At 40.4% G+C, this 13368-nt stretch overlaps 1 protein-coding gene across 2 annotated transcripts; it reads left to right on the top strand.

Annotated features, from left to right (window-relative positions):
• Positions 1 to 1894: 1894 nt before the first annotated feature.
• Positions 1895 to 13161, top strand: LOC140381276 (uncharacterized). 2 transcript variants are annotated; one of them, XM_072465311.1, is made up of 14 exons: positions 1895 to 1976; positions 2257 to 2306; positions 3001 to 3042; positions 3130 to 3168; positions 3243 to 3293; positions 3771 to 3809; positions 3885 to 3941; positions 4710 to 4748; positions 4817 to 4873; positions 4954 to 5034; positions 8322 to 8393; positions 8764 to 8845; positions 9740 to 9968; positions 10796 to 13161. In XM_072465311.1, the coding sequence occupies exons 3-14, from the start codon at positions 3032 to 3034 to the stop codon at positions 11572 to 11574; spliced, it is 1536 nt and encodes a 511-aa protein (XP_072321412.1). In that variant the 5' UTR covers positions 1895 to 1976; positions 2257 to 2306; positions 3001 to 3031; the 3' UTR covers positions 11575 to 13161. The 2 variants fall into 2 exon arrangements, with proteins under 2 accessions (XP_072321412.1, XP_072321413.1); XM_072465312.1 differs by lacking the exons at positions 1895 to 1976; positions 2257 to 2306; positions 3001 to 3042; ... (5 more) ...; positions 4817 to 4873; positions 4954 to 5034 and adding exons at positions 5791 to 6136; positions 6479 to 6508; positions 6593 to 6658 and having other exon boundaries at positions 10796 to 13156.
• The last annotated feature ends 207 nt before the right edge of the window (positions 13162 to 13368 follow it).

Raw genomic sequence — 13368 nt, 5'->3', positions numbered from 1 at the left:
AAGCTCCAAATAGAAGTATATAGGAAACCTACATACCTACACAACAGCAGTCGCCCTAAAGAGAAGGGAAAAACAAATTAAACAATGTCCATAGCAATTGTCTTAGCACCCCCTGTCCTTAGCCCCTCCTCCTGCAGGAAAAACTACAAACCTTTGGGAGAAAGTAGAAACCCGGAGGAGAATCACAGAGAAGGATAGATCCTGCTCTCACAGACGGACAGAACCATCAGGTCTCATCAGGCTCAGAATGTTCATCGTCCAGTTTTCTGCATAAAAATGTATGTATTACAAATAATGCATATGTCCAAATGGTTTAAATCTCGTCCTCAGAGACTTCAGAACCACCAGGAGGTAGTGCAGCATAAAACACTATCGTTTAATATTATACAATATAAAACAATCACACACACACACACACACACACACACTCACTCAATATGAAGCTGCTGCTAAATCAAGTTTATTTCCTTTTGACACTAAGTTTCTTCTTATCTTCTTTTGTAGATGATGAGGTCCTGCATTCCTCTGGACAGTTGTGTTCTGCCCTGCCGCTTCAGAGGATCTGACTTTGTGATCCACTGGACCAAAGAACCTGATGAAGACACTCCAGTTCACAGTTACTATCACGGTCAGAGCCAGCTCCAGTTTCAGCACCAGAACTTCAGGAACAGACTGTTTGAAGAGGAGCTGTCCACAGGAAACGCATCACTGCTGAGTCAGAGGTCAGAAGTCAAGATGAAGGAAGGCACAGGTGTTACATTAGAACCATCAACAGTGGCAGAAAAAAAGTCTTATGTAAATTTAAAAGTTGAGGATAAATAATAATAAATAATTCTATTAATAAGGATTTTAATATGAATAAGTTTAATTGTGTAAATGTTACAACGTTTCTTCCTGCAGTACAAACATCAGATCTGTGAATCACAATGAAAGTGATGTTTCTCCTGTTTTGTATTTTCAGGTGTGTCTTCTCCCTCTTCTCCCGCTTGCTCTGCCAGGGACATCGTCAGGTGAGTAAGAACTAGAGTCAGATACATTTGTGTTTGACTTCTCTATCAGAACCAGGGCAGATGAACACCCTCATCCCCATGTAGCAGTGGGTCAGTGATATCATTAGAGCAACATCAAAAGAATATAGAAGCATAATAAAACAATAAGATAAATTCATTCATTTTCTACGGCTTGTTCCTGTTAGGGGTTGCAGGTGACTGGAGCCTATCCATTAGCCATAGGGGTACACTCTGGACAGGGGCCAGCTCGTTGCAGGGTTAACACACTCTCACATTCATTCACTAGGGGCAATTTAGAGTAATTCATGTATACTTTGTTCATAAATTAGTTTTTAGTTGGACATTAAAGTTGGAATAAGTTAGGCACTGTTCATTGTCAGATGTAAACAGTTAATTTAATTCAGAAAAATCCAGAAATCAGACGATCAGACGATACGGTATCAAAGAGAGGTCAGGCCACAGTGCAGTGTTTAATTGTTTAAATGTAGGTATTTTTAAAATAGACAAAAAAACAAAACAAAACAATGGACAAAATAGGATCGTTATTTTGAACTCAATATGCTATAAATCTAACACTCTCTTTGTTTGATGCCACCCCTTTATTTTCTCATTTTATTCCTTCACCTTGTGTTCTCTCTGATCCAGATTGTTTCTTTATATTAGTATTATTTTTGTTCTGTTGTTTTTGTTGTTCCATATTCAAATTTATTAATACATTTTTTAATAATAATATTTTTCAAAAATGAACGTACCGATATTTATTTTGACCTCTAGATGACGTAAAGTCACGGGGTCTTGAGCGGCCAATGGGATCGCACGCTCCCGGAAGCGTGTCATTCATGGTCCGTGCGTGAAGGCTCCGTCAAACACTCGCCAAAAAGTACTTTCTATTCCTATCCGCGATTTCTACAAAAACCTGCATCAGAAAGGAACAGAACGGAACCAGAAGCGTTTCAGCCACGACAGGTGAGGTTGTGCTTTTGATTGTCACCAGATTATAGTGATTTTAAACGGTTTAAATCTGCACAACAACAAGGTTTGCCCTGTTGTACCAACAACAATAAGCTTTGTCACCCAGTGTTTCAAAGATAGTGTTGCCCAGATAGTGTTGTCAGGACAAGGGTTCGAGTCCCATGTGACAACATTAGATTTAGAATATTTATGAGTAACTATTGAAGTAAGTTTTTTCATCTGTACAGAATGTGTTGATCAAATTGCATAACTCTTGTTTCTCTTTTTTTGGCAGCACTTCCTGAACCAAAAGGACCCTGAGGAACCATGAGTACATAAACACCGGTATGTGTCACAGATATGATACACAGGTTATGCCTTCACCCAATGGAGAGACATTAACCACAGAGGGCATGAAGTTTGACTCTGAACTGTAAATTTGTATTAGTCGTAAGTCATTTTGAAAAGCTAAATAAATTCTTGGGTCAGGCGCATGTGTCTCTAACTCTGCCTTTAATGGGCTATACACAAAGCCGACTATTGTCCCAGTTGTAGTGAAGAAACCTTGTGGACACTCTTCGATTCTTCAGCTGAATACTCAAGTCCTGAGACTCCCTGGCCTAATTAAAGGTTGAATGGATGATTTTTTTTTTTTACCCAAATCTGAGTCTTATTTCCTCGTGGCGTGGACTGCCAATTAGTGCTGCCACGTATCAATCATAAAACGCACCTACCGCTCACCTGCAGCCGGTTCCGCGTGTCTAAGCGCATTGATCTATCATAATATAGTTCATTGTCCCTCAGTGTACGGGACAAAATGAAGACGGAGAAAGACTGTTCGAGATGACTCATAAGAAGACGGAAATCTACGGGAGACGAGAGATGCGATCCGTCGCGCTAATAAACAAACGCACATGCGTGTTGTATCAGTCCGCACGGGGGAGTGCGCATGCGCACTTCCGCCTGCGTTCTCAAATCGCCGAAAAATCGTCCATTGCGCCTTTAAGTTGTCTTTTTTTTTTTTTTTTTTTTTTTCAAGGTATAAATCGGAAGAAACAAACTCCGCACAGATGAAGGATCAGTAAGTTCACATAAATACAAATAGTAGGGTTAGATCTAAAGCTTTATTCACCGTTTTGTTGTTCCCCCTTTTTGTGACTAATTACAGGATCAAAACACGCTTCAAACTGGAGCCTTTAGAATGGAGGTATGCTCTAGTGCACATTTTTATAACCTTTGATTATGTATTTTCTGGTTCATCCTTGTGTTTCCTCTGTTTAGCCTCTCTGAGGACGACAGCAACGAAGCCAAATATGAGCCTCCAAAAGACACGTAAGTCCCGTGGACATTCATTGTATGAACATTTCAAACCCGAGTTCTCAGTGTTTCCTGGTGTTGGCTCTGGTCCAGATCAGTACTTGTACCTCCTCCTCTGCTGCTGCCGCCTCCTCCTCATTTTGCAGGAGAGATATCAGTCAGCTGTGTCAATGTATTAGGTTTTTAATTTTTGAAAAAAACACTATTGCAATAACTGAAATGTCCTGAAAACAAACATGTTGCTCAGTTGTTTGATTTCATGGTTGGTGTCGTTTCCAAATGTGCTGTAATTGATGCTATGATTTGTTTATCCTGTCATGGTAGGTCTAATTGAAATAAATGAATTAGATTGATCTTCTCTTCTAAATTGGCTATTTTTTCTTCAAATTGTGACTCAAAAGAAACAAATTCAGTGCTGATGAATGTTCATGGGTTCACAAATAGTAGGCCCAGATCTAAATCTTTTATTCTCCTTTTTGTGACTAATTACAGGGACATAAATGGCATCAAACTGGAGCCTTTAGAATGGAGGTATGCTCTAAGTGCACACTTTTATAACATTTGATTGTGTATTTTCTGGTTCATCCTTGTGTTTTCTCTGTGTAGCGTATCCAAGGGCGACGGCAACGCAGACGGAGGCAAATATGAGCTTCCAAAAGATGCGTAAGTCACTTGTTCACTACAGACTGATCTACACATTCACTGTTCTAGATGTTCTCAGATGTTGGGAAATGCTCTTCAAGTAACTTTACACATTTTGATTCCCTGGCGCATGGCGTCACTCATGGAAATCGCATGAACATTCTAAACCTGAGTTCTCGGTGTTTCCTGGTGTTTGCTCTGGTCCAGCCATGAATTTAAATGGATGGGACAATCTGGTTTACACTCCTTTCCAGAAGGTGGCACAGGTGCACCACTTTAATTTGTTTTTCCACAGCCTATAAACCCAGAAGAAGAGGAAGATGACGACTGTGGTCCAGATCAGTGCTTGGCTTCCTCCTTCTCTGCCTGTTCTTGTTGTTCTGCCTCTGCTTCCTCTTCTATCTCTTCCTCCTCCTACTTCCTCCTCCTTCCTCTTCCTCTGCTGTTGCCTCCCCCCTCCTCTTCCTCATTTTGCAGAAAAAGATAGTAGCCTGGTTCCAATGTATTGGAACAAAAAACACCATTACAATAACTGAATTGGCCTGAATGTTCTCAGTTGCTTTGATTTCATTGTTATTGTGCTGTAATTGGTGCTTTTGTTTGTGATAAAATTATGTCATGGTGTAGGACTAATTGAAACAAATGATTAATTGGATTGTTCTTCTCTTATTAGGCTTTTTAAGGTGTGACTCAAAAGAAACAAATTCTGTGCTGATGAATGATCAATGAGTTCACAAATGGTAAGGCCTGATCTTAATCTTTTAATAACCTTTTTGTAACTAATTACAGGGACATAAACGGCGTCAAACTGGAGCCTTTAGAATGGAGGTATGCTCTAGTGCACACTTTAAAAATATTTGTATTTTCTGGTTCATCCTCGTGTTTTCTCTGTGTAGCGTCTCCAAGGACGACGGAAACGCAGACAAAGGCAAATCTGAGCTTCCAAAAGAGGCGTAAGTCACATGTTAACCTGACTGATCACCTTTGTGGCTATGGGGCTTTTATTACTGCTAACAACTTGTTTCTGTCGCAGTTATGAGAAGTTTGTCCAAATCTCATCTCTGAAACCACAGCAAATCGCAACCAAATCTCCAGATGCCCCGGAGTCAAACCTGTGAGTCTTTAGCCCTATTTTAGCTTTCCACAAGCCTTACTTTAGTCTTGCTTTAGTCCCGTTTTAGTTACTTCACTTTTTGGTAAACGATTAAATGTCTAAAGCAGTACTCCTTTTTTTTGTGCTTATAACAAGACGTCCAGGAGTGTTCCATTGTAGAAAAATTCAGTTTTATCATCTGGACTTCGATGATACTACTGAATTTTGTGCTAAATATTTTATCTCTCGTCAATCTGGAAGGAAGAGCCATAATGGGTGTGCTTTGGTGGTCAACCTCAGTGTCACTTCACCGTCTTAACATTAATAATAAATGTGGATATTAACAATGTGCCAAAGGGTTTGTTAGAGCTAAGGACTGGTTAGAGACTCAGTTTAATGGTTTGAATCTGACTTTTATCCTCGTAAACGGGCCAAATTACTTTTATCTCCAGACAGTATATTTTAAAACCGTCCTCGACACTGTTTCACCCAGAGCCTTATGTTTTCTGCAGCCTTGGTTTGGCTCATTTACCCAGGATGCACCTGTGCACTCTTGGCCACATCTGTAATATAAGTAACATAATAAAATAAATATAGCCAATCACATGCTGCCAATTAAGGAATTCTTATGGAAAAGCAGGTTTAGTTAGTTTTTTTGCTTGGTTAAGGTAGATAAGTTGATCATCAAAAATCATGGTGCTACGTGACAACCGATGTCTTATGTTTTAAAGTAATGTATTTTCTGATATAGCTCAGTTAATTATACATTTTAATAGTGTAATAATAGTAGTGATGGTCACGTGACCGTGCGCGCGCGCTCCCGAGCTTGTTCCTTGTGCGTGCTGCGCGTGCACGAGTGTCAACACCGCAGCATGGCCTCGGCCTCGGACCAAACCGTCACCGGGAAGTTTCCCGTTCCGCCGTTATCCGTCACGGCGTACACGGCCAAACAGCCTAAGAAGAGAAAGTCTGCGGAGGAAAAGAAAGACGCGAAGCGCCTGAAAGACACGAGAAGAGCTAAAACACGGATCAATATTGGTAATAATCATTCCCGGTGGAGAAAGCTGCGGGACCGGCTCGGACTCACGCTGGACTTACAACTGGCTCGTATTCTTCTGGACAAGTGAGTTCTGAAGAGTTTAAACGTGTTGTTTGCTTCACACTGAGGGTTTTTCCTTTTGTACAAAGTTGTAGCAAGACCTAAAGGTTAGCATTAGCATGCGGCTAACACAACGTTCATTTATTTAAACACAATGTCTGTGGGCATTGGAATAACACTTCTAACTTACAGTCCCGTTAGACTTTTATTTGTCTTTTACAATATCAACGTGGAAAAATATTACCCCAGTTTGAAGGTTGATTCCCACATTTGTACTTGACTGAGTGAAGTCTTCTGATTGAAATAAATACAAGAGTCGGTGACATAAACACAAACTAAGAAGCAGCGTTTGCATTTCTCTTGCAGTTATGAGAAGAATGCGTCACTTCCACAACAGTAGGTAACCATAACGTACCACAAATATGGTGTATTATGCATGACATGATTTTCATAGATCTGTGTGGGATTGTTTTGTTCTAGTGCTGATGATTTTGATGTGGTTTGTGTTGAAGAGCTGAAGGAGGAGTCTGTGCAGCTGGATGAAAGGTACACATGTCTGGACTTTTCAAAAGTTAAATGCACAAAATGCAGCATTTATAGCGTGACTTTTCTGGATGTAAATGATCTGAATAATTGTTTTTATAATCATAGTTGCTTACCTGAGGGTTCTGCCTGTGCACCGGGCTCGTTAATAAAACCTCAGAATATCATGGCACTGGTGTCAGTTCAGAGAGAATGCTTTACTGCATAGAAGAATGTATTTAAAACATCCATCCATCCATCCATTTTCTACCGCTTGTTCCCTTTCGGGGTCGCGGGTGACTGGAGCCTATCCCAGTGACTTCGGGCCTTAGGCGGGGTATTTAAAACAATTATATGTATATAGGTTTTAGCATTTACACATTTGTGAATAAATCTCGAATGGATTAACAATGGATTAAAATATCGCACATAATTCAAAAATAAAAACACATACAGATATTCTATATTTTTAATCTGCCTATAAAAGTTTGCTGAAGGTCTGTGTCTTTCTTTGGCCACTCTTCCTTTTCCCAGACTTGTGCTTGGGAAGGCTCCTTGACCTGGGTTCAATTCCCGGCCCATGAAGGAATTTTACTAAACATTTAGCAATTTTCTTTAAAAATTGTACTTCCTGGTTGGACATGAGCACAAATATCATTCCACAAATATTGCCTAGCAACAAGACTGTAAACGTGAGCCGAAATCCATAGAAACGGTTATGATTTGACAATAATTATTACCCTTATTTTGTTGAATGATGGTTTAAGCTCTCGCCGAAAGCTGCTGGGACGTTAAAAAATACTTCACACTGATTGATCGAAGCGTCACAACAGAAGAAGAATCTGAAACATCTCGATTGTGTTAAATCCAGAGTTCAGAAAAGTACAGTCCTCCTTTTCCTCCACAATTGTACAGATTGTCATTGTGTGCACCTTTTTGAAAAGCAAAACTGTCCGTATTTCTCCGTATTTCTCCTTGGGCCTTTCTAGGCCCAAGGATGTCCATCGGCGCCCTAGTGTTTGTTTTGGTTTTGGTTGTTTTAGCCCAAACACAATGCTGCTCTTTGATTGGTCTAGTCCTGCCCCAAATGCCATGTGATTGGCCCGGTTACCTCTGGTGTGGACTGCAAATGAATCCGCAGTAGCCGAACAAGAATTCTCAATTTTAAAAAATCAAGAGAATTTTTCTGCTGCGAGAGATACAAGCTCAAAAAAGTGAATTTTTTATAAAATGTGTCCTTTTTTAAATATGGTAAATTGCAGTCCTGTTGAAGAAAAGGCAGTCTGCTCTGGTCCTGACAAAGGTTTTTGATCACAACCTCGCTCCAGCTGGACAGTTGGGAGTCTGATTTGACTGTTTTTATCTTTCTTATATTGTAAATGTTGCCGTAGCATTTTCTTTCAATGTGAAGTTAAGGATCAATTACATGTATTTGAGAAAACACCTGTAATGCTCTTCATTTGTACGATCAATAAACCAAAGAAATGCCCAAAGAAATGGCTTCAGTGTTGCCAACACTTCAGACTTGTTTTATTTGTTATTACACACAAAGGTACTCCCAACTTTTGCTGATTACGGCCGGACCGAGAATATTGTGGCACCAGCTCTTGTCCCATTTCCATAAATAATTAGTTAAAATAAACTTTGCTTGGATTAGTTTTGACATGGCCTAATGACTTTGTTACAGGGACGAGACGCCGTCGTTATCATTAACTCAGACGTCAAGCGCACACAGTCTTTTATCTAAACCTGTGTCAAAGTGAGTATAATAAATCATAATCATTTTTCGCGGCCATTAGCGTTGGTATTTGAAACTGGCCTCTGGATGTGTTATTGCTTGTACTGATATGTTCTGCAGAATTTAATTAAGCTTATTTATCTATGGAAATAAACTAATGGCGAACCCTCAACCAGAAAAGTTGCACTGGGCTCAAGCGGACGAATGAAAGAGGGAGAAAAATCTTAAAACTATCAAGTGTGTTTTTAATCTGGCCAAATTTAGATGTCCAACCTAAAGTACAGAAACATAATGGTAAAAAAAAGCAAAACTCACAAGTGGATAATGTGTGGATATCATAGACTTTCAGCTGAACTAAATGATGCTGTAATGTTTTTAATGTGTTGAACAGATGCCCAGCACGTGGGTTTGTTTCAAAGATTCCAAATGGAAACGCGCCGCTTCAGCCCCAAAGCATCGAAGTCACTCTAGAGGTGAGAATGCAGAATGTGCTTCTTGTTTAGCATTATTTTTATAGCCTTTATTTGGGCAGAGGAAGGACCAAATCAGGCTGGGCTTATTCTAACGATATGTTCTGTCTTTGTGTTCTTGGGGTGATTGTTGGTGTGAGGGACCAGTTTGACCAGTAGAAAACTGATTTGTGAACAAAATTGACTTAAATGATCAGGTTGTTGTTATATTGGTTTTCTGTCATTAAAAGAAAAAACTGAATTTCATCCATAATAGTTTGGTAAATAGGTGGGACTCTGCAGAGTTTTAGCCATCACAGCAACCGTTGTGCTGAGCGATGATACGGCGCTCAACAGTCGAGGCTCGTGCAGGATCTGGAATTAAACTTTTTTTTTTTTTTTCAGAAACTTTGGGAAAATAAATAATAGGAGTTTAAAGCCCCAACAGAGACTAACCAGCTTCTGTATGTGGTAACAAATCAAATCAATTTATTTTTGTAAGGCCCAAAATCACAACAACAGTTGCCTCTGAGGGCCACAGGGAGAAATGAATCAACAATGTCTGTGGTGGCGATGGAGTCAGACAATGTCTGTGGTGGCGAGGGACGATGTCCCAGGGTCCTCTGTCCTTAGACTCTCCCTCTCGGCCAGGAAAAACTACAAAAAAATGTGATTGTTTTCAATCAAAAACACAAAGCTCATAATTTTGTGTCCGTATTTTATAACTATTATTTTTTTTTAAATTTCAGAAACAGATTTTATATTGACAAAATAAGTTTGGTCGTCCTTATTAAAGTGCACCATCTATGTTTTTGTCAGAAAATGTACATTCTGTCACTACGAAGAGGCCAGAATGAGGATTTACATATTTGATCACTATTTACAGAGAGAAAGTATAAAAGTCTTTGCTGTTCACAGATGGAGCAGACGGAGGAGCCTGTGAGTGGTGCAGATCAGAGCGATCTAGAGGGTGAGGAAGAAGAAGAGGAGGAAGAAGAGGAAGAGGAGGAGAGTGAGGGATCAGGAGTGGAACAAAAGGACGATGACTGGACTCCAAAGGCGAGGCATCAACGTGCAATAAAGGACGTGGAAGAGGAGAGCGAATTCGACGAAGAGGACGAGAGCGAAGACGAGAGCGGCGACGATAGTGAGTACGAGACTCGTCCTAGTCACCTCCGGTTTGACCTGAGTGTACACGCAACCGCCTTCAGTCTGTAATTAAAGGGTACACAACGGGCGACGAGTCACTCATTTGGAGCACAAGTAGCGATGTTCATCACTATGGCTTTGTCGAAATGTTCACACTCTTCCCTACAGAGGGCAGCACTTGTCAATATTGACCACAATGCATTGGGAAAGTCAAAAAACAACAGCCTAACCCAGGTCTATAAAGACAGGTTAAACAAATATCTGACTCAAGAACCAAACAAACTTAAAGATCATATATAATTGTTGTGCAACACCCATAACGCATAATAGTTGAAAATATCACCCATATCTTGGACCCCGCTCACAGACCCGTAAATGTAGACTCTGTATCTACCTCTGTATCTACCTGCGTTGCATCAATGAAATTTCCCCATGTGGGACAATAAAGGATTATCTTATCGTAGTTTCTGAGGAAATGAGGCCTTCCCCACCAGCACTGACGGTTGGTTCGAATGCAGAGGACAAATTTCCCCAGAGAAACGGTAGAATTTACTTTAACATTCATTAATTTGCCTGAGATTGATCCCTTCAAATAAAGACTAAACTAAGCTCATTACTGTATGTCATCCCTTTTATATAGTTTTACATGGCCTCATATTGATAATATATTTGGGAAATGTCCTGTCCTGGGTGCTGTAAACATGATCTGATGAACTAGTACAAGAATCTCATGTGTTTCAGAACACGTTAAGCAACTTTTCTACATATTAAGTTTCCTGTGTTTTTAGTAATTTTGAAGTGTAATCTGTTTGTTCTTTCTCGCAGAGCCCAGACGGAAAAGGCAGCTTTGCGCCGAGTGTGGAGCGTTTTTTTTAAAGAGCCACACGTGCGACCTCCGAATTAGACCGTTTGTGTGCAACATGTGCGGCCGACGATTCATTTCTCAATCTTCTCTCAAACACCACAGCCACCTCCACTTGGAAACCCACGAATTCTACTGCAAATACTGCAACATCAGCTTCAAGACCAAAGCCAACAAGCTGGCACACGAGCTGATCCACCTGAACCAGAAGGATCCGTACAAATGTGCAGACTGCACATTGACGTTTCCCACTTTTAGGAAACGCGCCGCTCACAAAAAGAAACATGTAGAAAAAAATACATGTAAGATGTGTGGGCTTTCTTTTCAAAATGAGCACAGTTTTCTGAGACACGTGGCGGTGCACACGGGGGAAAGGCCGTTCAAATGCTCCGTGTGCTTCCAGAGCTTCAAACAGGACGGCCACCTGAAGTCGCACATGCGCCTTCACACCGGTGAGCGGCCGTACAGGTGCAAACACTGTCCCAAAGCCTTCAATCATAACGTGAGTTTGAAGAGCCACGTTCAAAAGTATCACCCAGACGAAGAGGAGGAGGAGGAACGGAGTGAGCAGACTGAGGACGGGGAGACAACGGTGAAGTTGAGAGGCAAATGGTGCACGACCGGTCGACCCAAAGGCCGACCGAAAAGAAATGCAGAAGAGAAGAAGATGACCATGAGACGGAAAAAGTTAAAAACAGAACGGGACACTTACGACTATGAAAGTGAAGAGGATTCTACTTAAAGGAATAATAGAAGATTTTTTGCCGATTAGAGAACTCAAGCGACTGTTTGTCCCTTTTTGAAAAGTGCGCATGTGCACCCTGATCCCCGTGCGGAAGCGCGTAAAAGCCTTGCTGCCACACGTGTGTTTGTTTATTAGCGCGACGGATTGGATCGCATCTCTCGTATCCACAGATTTCCGTCTCTTCTGAGCTCGAACACAGTCTTCTTCAGCCTGTACTCTGAAGGATCTCGCTAAACACACATCGGCATATCAACCATCCATGCGCATCCATGGAGACGTGCTGCTATGCTGGGGACGAGCCAGAACGAGTCTGCAGGTGTGCAGTAGGACAAAAGGGATGATTGATATGTGGGAGGACTTAACGGCGCCAAAAAATCCTCCGTAATTCCTTTAATGGACTGAATGGGTTGTGTTCACCAGGTTGTGCAAATTTTTAACTTTTTGCCTGGTACAAACTAAACATTTAGTTGTAGTCTTTTATATTTGTCAGTATACTTATCTGAAACACATTTTAGAAGTGTTTTGAGCTTTTACGATGTTAAGAGAACATTTTATTACTCTCCATTGACTCTTTTGCCAATTACTGCTGACCTCCAACAGCTGTGACGTCACAGGTGATGTCGGCTGTTTAAAGTTCCAGTTTAAATCCATAGAATTCAAAATGTTTTGTTCAACATTGTTGCCCTGGTTTATTGTTAATATCTCAGTAATGACTGGGCCTATACTCAATAAAGTTTAACTTATTGTCTGTAGATAAGTTTGCACTCAAGCCTCACAGCAAGAAGGTTGCTGGTTCGACTCCCGTCCCACCCGGGTCGCTCTGTTTGCATGTTTCTCCCCGTGTCTGAGTGGGTTTTCTCCAGATTCCCCCATTAACCCAAAAGGTGCACCACATGAAGTCCTCCAGCTACAGCCTCCGGACCAGGCTGAGATCTGGTCCTGAGACTGGTCGCTCCTGCGCCATTTGAAAGATGGGTTACATGCAGAGAATATTAATCCATATACCCACCTTAACTTTATTGTTCGTAGATACATTTGTTCTTCGCATTTGTTCAACTTTCATTGGATATTTACATTGTGACTCATGAGGAGTTCCTGATCTTACAGAGATGGGAAGTGTTTCCCTTCCGCGGCTTTGGTTTCTGGTTCCAAAGTTTTGCTCAAATGCAAAATGTATATTTCTTTCAAACAAATAGTTTATTTAGTTCCATATTGAACGTACCTAAGGTTCCATTATGAAAATAAAACTATAGCATTTCATCTTAGTGAACTATCTACATTAAAGAACACATTATGATTTTTTACTATTAACCTATAACATACATTTAAATCTCAATTATTTATCTAATATGGCTATATAACATCCACTTCATCCAAAGATTTAACCGGGACATTGTTTTGTCGGAACAGAACAAGGATTTATTCACACAAGATTCTAAAAAGGCAATTTGCAGTCAGATCTAGTTGACTCAAATCTACACAAATCCAAAATCCTCAGTAAAGGTTTATGTATCCAATATGTTGACAAAATGAAGACAAACATTTAAACTTGCTCTGCTCATTTTTTTACATTTAAATGTCGTTTAAGACATTGTAGCAGCTTTTACACATAAATCCTATAGGAAAACATGACATGGTGAAAACTTGTAAAAGATTTTTTTATACTTATGTGAAAAAACAATGCAAAGTTGTAAAATTGATGTTTAAATTAAAAGTTTTTTTTCTTATTCACCTGCAGTGTCTGGACTGAATTTTGGTCTCTGTGCAGGTTTTATAAAACAGGCATTCAAA

This window comes from Eucyclogobius newberryi, unplaced genomic scaffold (assembly GCF_026437365.1).
Source record: "Eucyclogobius newberryi isolate DKJ021-1_F unplaced genomic scaffold, fEucNew1.0.hap1 SCAF_5, whole genome shotgun sequence".
Taxonomy (NCBI): domain Eukaryota; kingdom Metazoa; phylum Chordata; class Actinopteri; order Gobiiformes; family Gobiidae; genus Eucyclogobius; species Eucyclogobius newberryi.
Note: the sequence above shows the minus strand (reverse complement) of the source record. Positions and strands in the feature narration are given on the sequence as shown.